This window comes from Ranitomeya variabilis, chromosome 2 (genome assembly GCF_051348905.1).
Source record: "Ranitomeya variabilis isolate aRanVar5 chromosome 2, aRanVar5.hap1, whole genome shotgun sequence".
Lineage (NCBI taxonomy): Eukaryota > Metazoa > Chordata > Amphibia > Anura > Dendrobatidae > Ranitomeya > Ranitomeya variabilis.
In genome coordinates, this window is record NC_135233.1 from 171,428,217 (window position 1) to 171,435,276 (window position 7,060).

Consider the following 7,060-nt stretch of genomic DNA (forward strand, 5'->3'; position numbering starts at 1 on the left):
AAATATGAACTCATTTTACAAACTACACTCTCCATTGAGTTCATCTAGGGGTGCAGTGATTATATTAACATCACATGTGCCTCACATAATTTTATACCACTGAGCTGTGAAGAAAGAATAAATTACAGTTTTATGTTTTTTAGCCCCAAGTTTTTAATTTTTCTAAGGGCTAATAGGAATTTTTTTACAACAAACTGAGTTCCATTTTTTCTTGAGTGTGACAATACCCTACATGTAATCCGGAATTTTTTTTTAGGCACAGTGCAAAGCTCAGAAAGCAAGGAGCGCCAGATTTTAACATGACCCACTCGGAGAGCACATGAGGTGCCAGAACAGCAGAACCCCCCCATAAGTGACCCCATTCTACAAACTACACATTTCAATGAATTCATGTAGGGGTGCAGTGATCATATTGCGCTGGCGATCGCAATGACATAATATTTTCTCCCTGGTCAAATAGGGCCAGGGCACAAGGACGGAATATTACGTCTGATGTCAGAAAGGGGTTAAAGAGTAGCATTGGTTTTTATTTGTTTTTCGTAAATCATTAGTACATGTGAAAATAAGACATTTTGTAATATATCTTATTAGAGAAATCTGCTTCATTCTCCCCCTAGACTGAGCAGTCATTCTCAAAACTCCCATTACTGAGATAGGAGATGACAATTAGTGCTCATAAAGTTCTATGGAGAACTGTAACCATTGCTTCAGGAGAACTTGTAGCACAATGCCCGTGTCTGCTTGTAGCTTCCACTCGCTACGCCATAGAAGTTTAAAAGCACCAACAGTCTCCTCTCTCCGTAATGGAAACCTTTGTCTTCTCTGAATACAGATTTTACACAGGAAAAGAGAGTGAACGATCAATCCATGGGGAGAAAGAAGTTGATTTCTTTGATAAGATACATTGTAAAAATTGCTTATTTTCATGTGTACTATTAATTTATGATCTTCCTTCTTTTTATTGAATTGATTCCAATGAACATGGTTATTGACTGTTGTGCTCTAAGGGCTGGATTCATCAAGATCAGCGTTGTTAAGCCCAGTCTAGTCTAGATTAGGGGGCGTGCTGACGTCAGGCGCTCCTGATCCATGAAGTAGTGCATGAGTGTTTACACCTGTGCGCTACGCCAGTCAGGCATTGGAGTGAGATTTCTGGCATAGGGAACGCCACCGCTTGCCGCTAATGAACATCTGGGGGAACGGACGTGAAGATGCCAAAAGTCGCAACATATAGGTGCAGCTCTGAGTTTTCCCAAGCTTTTTCACTAGAATTCTGGGATGAAAGCTTGAATGAATAGGGCCCTAACTTTTCTTGTTGAAAAAGTAGTTTTAAATAAATCTGCCCCAGTGTGTTTTGCTGCTATTTTTCATGGCCTTTTGTTTTTATAGGTGTCTTAATAGGACTTGAAAACCTAATGCGGAAAATGACAGTAAACTCCACTAAAACCTAAAAAATGCTTGTTGCATATGAAAATGCAGAAAGAGCTGATCATATAGCATTCACTAATAAATATACAGGTGACCCATTGCAGAACATATTGCAAGTAGGGCTGAATTCACACATCAGTATTTGGAGGCCAAAACCAGGAGTTTCTCCAAAACACAGAACAGGAGTCAATCTTTCAATTATAGTTTCTCTGTAAGTTCCACCCCTGATTTTGGCATACAAACACTGATGTGTGAATGAGGCCGAATGCTGAATTCAGACGTCTGTTTCACAGTCCGTGTGGGGACCACTATACCCAGAGAGCCCGCGGGTCTCCTCTCCCACACTGACAGTGTCAACAGTTTGTGTAAAGAGACTTTTGAGTGGTCAAAGCATTGCAGTCCAGATATGAACTGTGAAACACAGACAGCTGAACTCAGCCTAAGCTGAAGGACAACCAATACGATCACATTACAGCACTTCCAGAAGTTGTCACCCAGCTTTCCGGGAGTTCTGAATCGTGAATCAGTGTCTTCATCTGAATCGTGAATCAGTGTCTTCATACAAAATGTATGTGTAGCCACCACCAAAAGGTGTATTCTCAAGTTTGGAAGTTACCTTGTAACCATAGGATGGGGGATAACATCCTGACGAGAACTGGGGCTCATGCTCACTGTTGCTCACTCATTCTTAAAGGGGCCACCGGAGAGATCAGCTGGTGTTCTGCACCTCCATAAGAATGAACGGAGCAGCAGTGCACACTAGCGACCATCTTCAGAGCCCCGATTCTTGTAATTGGTTCAGGTCCCAGCAGTCGGGACCCCAGCAATTGGAAAGTTATCTCTTATCCAATGGCTAGGCGATAACTTCCAAATTTGACATTACCCCTTTACTTGGTCATGTTGGTGGTAGTTACATTCTTTCTTTTCTTTTTTAGGCAGTCTGTATTTTATAGATGCAGGTAATGATCATTTCCATTGTGTTCATGACTAGGTGAGCCCTGCTGCTGGTTTGGTCTCTATATTGAAGAAGCGTAATGGAAGTGAAGGAGAAAACCACAAGCAGACGAAGAGAAAAGTGAGATTTGAGGAGACAGAAGATGCTCTTGACCAAGGTTTGTATAGGGCTTTAGTGTAACTGTTGGTTGGAGGTCACATCATATGACATAGAAGACATGGGCTACACAGAGAATTGTAGGGTTACTGAGTAATCGTAAGGGGAAAATGGGATATGATCTGCGGGCCTTTTATTATAGAGCAGGTGGAGCTGGTCAGATTGATAAATAGTTTTGTGGGAAAAGTTTCAGCATAACTTTTATTTTATTCATTGAAATCCCTGGTGTTTTTATGACTAAATCCAGTGGGTGGTTATTATAGTGACTGACAACCTTCGCTGTATGAGTGTGCATAGAGAGATAGATGTCAATCACTAGTAGGACCGCCCACTGGACTCTTACAGACAAGCACCAGGGATTTCAGTGACATCATATAATGTATACTGAATCTTTTCCAACAAACCTATGGCATTCTATTCCGCTTCTCCTCTATACCGAGCTGCCCTCAGATTGTCCTGCATGTACAACGTGACAGGATCCCTTTAATTGTTGAGCTGCAGCTGAAAAGCCATTTTATTGAATCTAGTGACTGCAGTTGTCAATCTGTAGATAAAATCAATTAGTAGCACTGCAAAATGTGTAGCGTGTCTCCATATAAAATTTGGAGAGGCAAAAACTAAAATCGTTTAACTGGCCATTAAAGGGGATTGTTCCCATCATTAGGGGATCTTTCACCTATGATCTATAAACCCAAGCAAGGCCGGCTAGCGAAAGCGTGTCAGTGGGCCCCTTTAACACATATCACAATTCATGATGCACAGATACAGGAGAGAAATATAGGGGTAGTACAATGCCAAAGACTTTACTTCTTACATTACATGAGTGATATCTATTGTGAATTCTACAGGGTGGGCCATTTATATGGATACACTTAAATAAAATGGGAATGGTTGGTGATATCAACTTCCTGTTTGTGGCACATTAGTATATGGGAGGGGAAAAACTTTTCAAGATGGGTGGTGACCATGGCGGCCATTTTGAAGTCAGCCATTTTGGATCCAACTTTATTGTTTCCAATGGTAAGAGGGTCATGTGACATCAAACTTAGGCTGGTTTCAGACTTGCGTTCCTGTGCGCTGCGGATGGCAGCGTGCTTCCTCCGTGAAGCTCCGCTTACTGCCGGCTGCGTCCAGCGTTTCCCTGTCTTTAACATTGGCTATGCAGGGACATGCATTGTATGCGGATGTGTCCGCATGCGACGATTTGAGGTGTGCGGTGACCGCACAGAAACCCAAAATTATGCATATCCGTGCAGGCGCCGCACACCTCAAATCGCCACATGTGGACACATCTGCATACAGCGCATGTCCCAATGTTAAAGATAGGTACGCAGGGAAACGCTGGATGCAGTAGGAGGAAGCAAGCAGGAAGTACGCTGCCATCCGCAGCACACAGGAATGCAAGTCTGAAACCAGCCTAATTGAGAATTTCACAAGAAAAACAATGGTGTGCTTGGCTTTAACGTAACTTTGTTCATTTATTTACAAGTTTATGACCACTTATAAAATGTGTTCAAAGTGCTGCCCATTGTGTTGGATTGTCAATGCAACCCTCTTCTCCCACTCTTGACACACTGATATCAACACCGCAGAAGAAGTGCTAGCACAGGCTTCCAGTATCTGTTGTTTCAGATGCTGCATATCTCGTATCTTCACAGCATAGACAATTGCCTTCAGATGACCCCAAAAGACAAAAGTCTAAGGGGGTCAGATCGGGAGACCTTGGTGGCCATTCAACTGGCCCACGACGGCCAATCCACTATCCAGGAAACTGTTCATGTAGGAATTCTCAGACCAGACACCCATAATGTGGTGCACCACTCCTATAGAATGGAGTTACTGTTGCTCATTATCACTACATCCACACAGAGAGCATTGGGACCCTTCCACCCCCACTCTTAAGATCGGTGGGGGTCGCAGTGGTTGGAACCCCATTGGCCTTACATTTATCACCTGATAGAAGTTGTTCCAGGAACGATGTAAGGTCAATTCAAATGTGCACACTAAGAGGTTACCAAAAAGTCTTGGCTTCTTCCTAGTTATGGATTATTATGGATAAATGGCTCATACTGTAGACTGTGCGCCCTCGCGGGCAGGATCCTCTCTCCTCCTGCACTTGTGTGTGCCTTGTATTGCTCATGTCTATTGTACTTGTCTATATTTGCCTCTTTCATGTATAAAGCGCCATGGAATAATTGTATAATAATACTAATATACTGCCAGGCGTCTAATCCTCATTGTGTGCTTGCTTGCAGAGGAGATGGGCGGAGGATCCTGTATTCTGCTGGTCGCACTTTGCCTGGTCACCGTGTTTCTGAGCATTGCTGGGACTGCTTTGTACTGCACATTTGGCGACGTGGAGTCTTCTGTATGTAAAGATTTTACAGCAAACATGGACTTTTACTACACTCGGGCTGTGGAAGGAGTGGAAGAGTTAAAGCACTGGCTGTTCGTCACATAGCAGAACAGTCCTCCATGGCTGCTATCTGCTAATAAAAACTCTGAAAACATTTCATGTGAAGATGTACAAGATGATTATGCTGTAATATTTAAACTTAATAGTAAAACAAACTAAATAACTATATTAACAGGGGGACAAAATAATGTTTTCAGCGTGACAGACAATTCTGGCAGTGACTGGTAACCACTGACGAGTCCACCTACTGTTTTTACAATGGACATTTTATTATATGGAGTCTGTGTTTTGTCTGTACAGTTAAACCTCACTGTTTTTATTGTATTTTATTTTTGTTGTGTGATGTGTAATTTCATTTTCTGTCTGACTGCTCTTCTGTGGTCTGAACACTGAAACATATAGCCCGGTTCACTATGTATTGATTTAGGCCTTCGCCGGAATTTTTTGGAGAGTCTGAAAACTATACATTTTTGGAAAGGTTATAGTATAAGCAATACGAAAAACAATGTTTCCATTTGCCCCGAGTCCCACGTGACCGCCATATTGGATTTTACAAAATGGCTGACGTAAAACCAATTTTCGTTAATATCTCAGCTTATAAATAACATAAAAATAAAATTTGACAGCTAAACATACATTTTAGGGCTAAGAAATGCAATATTACTAGTTGCAGATGTGTTTTAGATATTTACTACAGCAGTTTTTTATAATTAATTAGTATTGACATAATAATACATAATGACAGGAATCACATGTTTTTTTTTTCTTTTATTACAGGAGTTGAACATGACAGACAAACCACAAGCTACTGAAGTCACTTGTGAAGGTGAGGCACCTATCAACTGGAAGCTATGTATGCTCTGTCAGTCTTCCAATGGCAATGAGAAGTTGGTGCAAAATCCTCGGATACAGTCTTACCAGCGCGTTTTGGACATAGTAGCAGAGAGGGCAAGTTTACAAGATGGCAACTATGTTGATATCCATCGACGGATTAGCAACAGGAAAGACACAATCGCTACACATCAGGCAGTCTACCATCGAAGTTGTTACACAAATGCAATTAACAACGACCAAATACAACGAGCCCGGGACCGTTATGCACATGCATTAGCTACTGGTAGCCACATTACCAAGAAACGAGGATTAAAAAGAGGACGTGCTGAAATGGACGAATCAGGTTCATTAACATCTGACTCTTCATCACCATTCACGAGGTCACATACATGGCCACTGGATAAGGAAAAATGTTTCTTTTGTCAGAACGATGAGAATGAGAAGCTTTATAATGTGAGGACAGTCAACGCAGGGAAATCGTTGAAACAAGCTATTGAAACATCAGATAATTTAACACTGAAAACAAGACTGAACACATGCATTGCACCAGGGGATGCACATTCTATTGACGTCCGGTACCACAAAAGCTGTTGGACAAAGCATGTTTTTCATGGACAACGAGAACGTAGTACCAACAGAACAGACCACAAAGAACCCTTATTACAACGTGCAAGTCTGCTAGAGTTGCTAAACCTAGTGGATATTCAAACACAGAACCAATCATATCTATCTATACAAGATATCGAAACCACTTATTTGAATATGCTTGGTATAGAAGGCGTGGAAAATCACAAACCTACATTCACTAGAAAGTGGCTCAAAGAAATTATAATGAATGCCTTGCCACATCTGAAATCCTGTCTTTCAAAAAACAGAAGGGAATCAGCAGTTCTTTATTCACCAGAAGCCTGTGAGGAAATCATGGTTAATTCTGCAATGGAATGTCGTAGTGATGATGCAGACAACATGCAGACAATCTACAAAGCAGCACAGTTAATTAGGAAAAGCATTGCTAATTTTACAACGGAAGTCAATGATAAAAACACCATAACGGTCATTAGTGACATACACGACGTTCCAGCAGAATTATATTCCGCTATCCGTTGGATCATAACAGGGCCGATTAACAGCCTTGAAACTCAAAGAAGGACCAAAATTGTTGACCGAGCAGCACTCACTATGAGTCAGAACATCATGTATGAATTCAAATCAAAACGCCAGGTCAACTACAAGCCAAAAACCGAATCATCAGTATTCAGACAACCCAACGC

The 7,060-nt window shown here is 41.5% G+C and overlaps 1 protein-coding gene across 2 annotated transcripts in view; it reads left to right on the top strand.

Moving 5' to 3' along the window:
* The window catches only part of CNST (consortin, connexin sorting protein), a 189,578-nt gene extending 184,106 nt beyond the window's left edge, over positions 1-5,472 (top strand). Inside the window, exons 10-11 of one of the 2 annotated variants that reach the window (XM_077283170.1) lie at positions 2,420-2,540; positions 4,795-5,472. In XM_077283170.1, coding sequence (XP_077139285.1) covers positions 2,420-2,540; positions 4,795-5,000 — 327 coding nt within the window. In that variant the 3' untranslated portion in view covers positions 5,001-5,472. The remainder of the gene's footprint in view (positions 1-2,419; positions 2,541-4,794) is intronic. The other variant, XM_077283169.1, reaches the window with a different exon arrangement.
* The last annotated feature ends 1,588 nt before the right edge of the window (positions 5,473-7,060 follow it).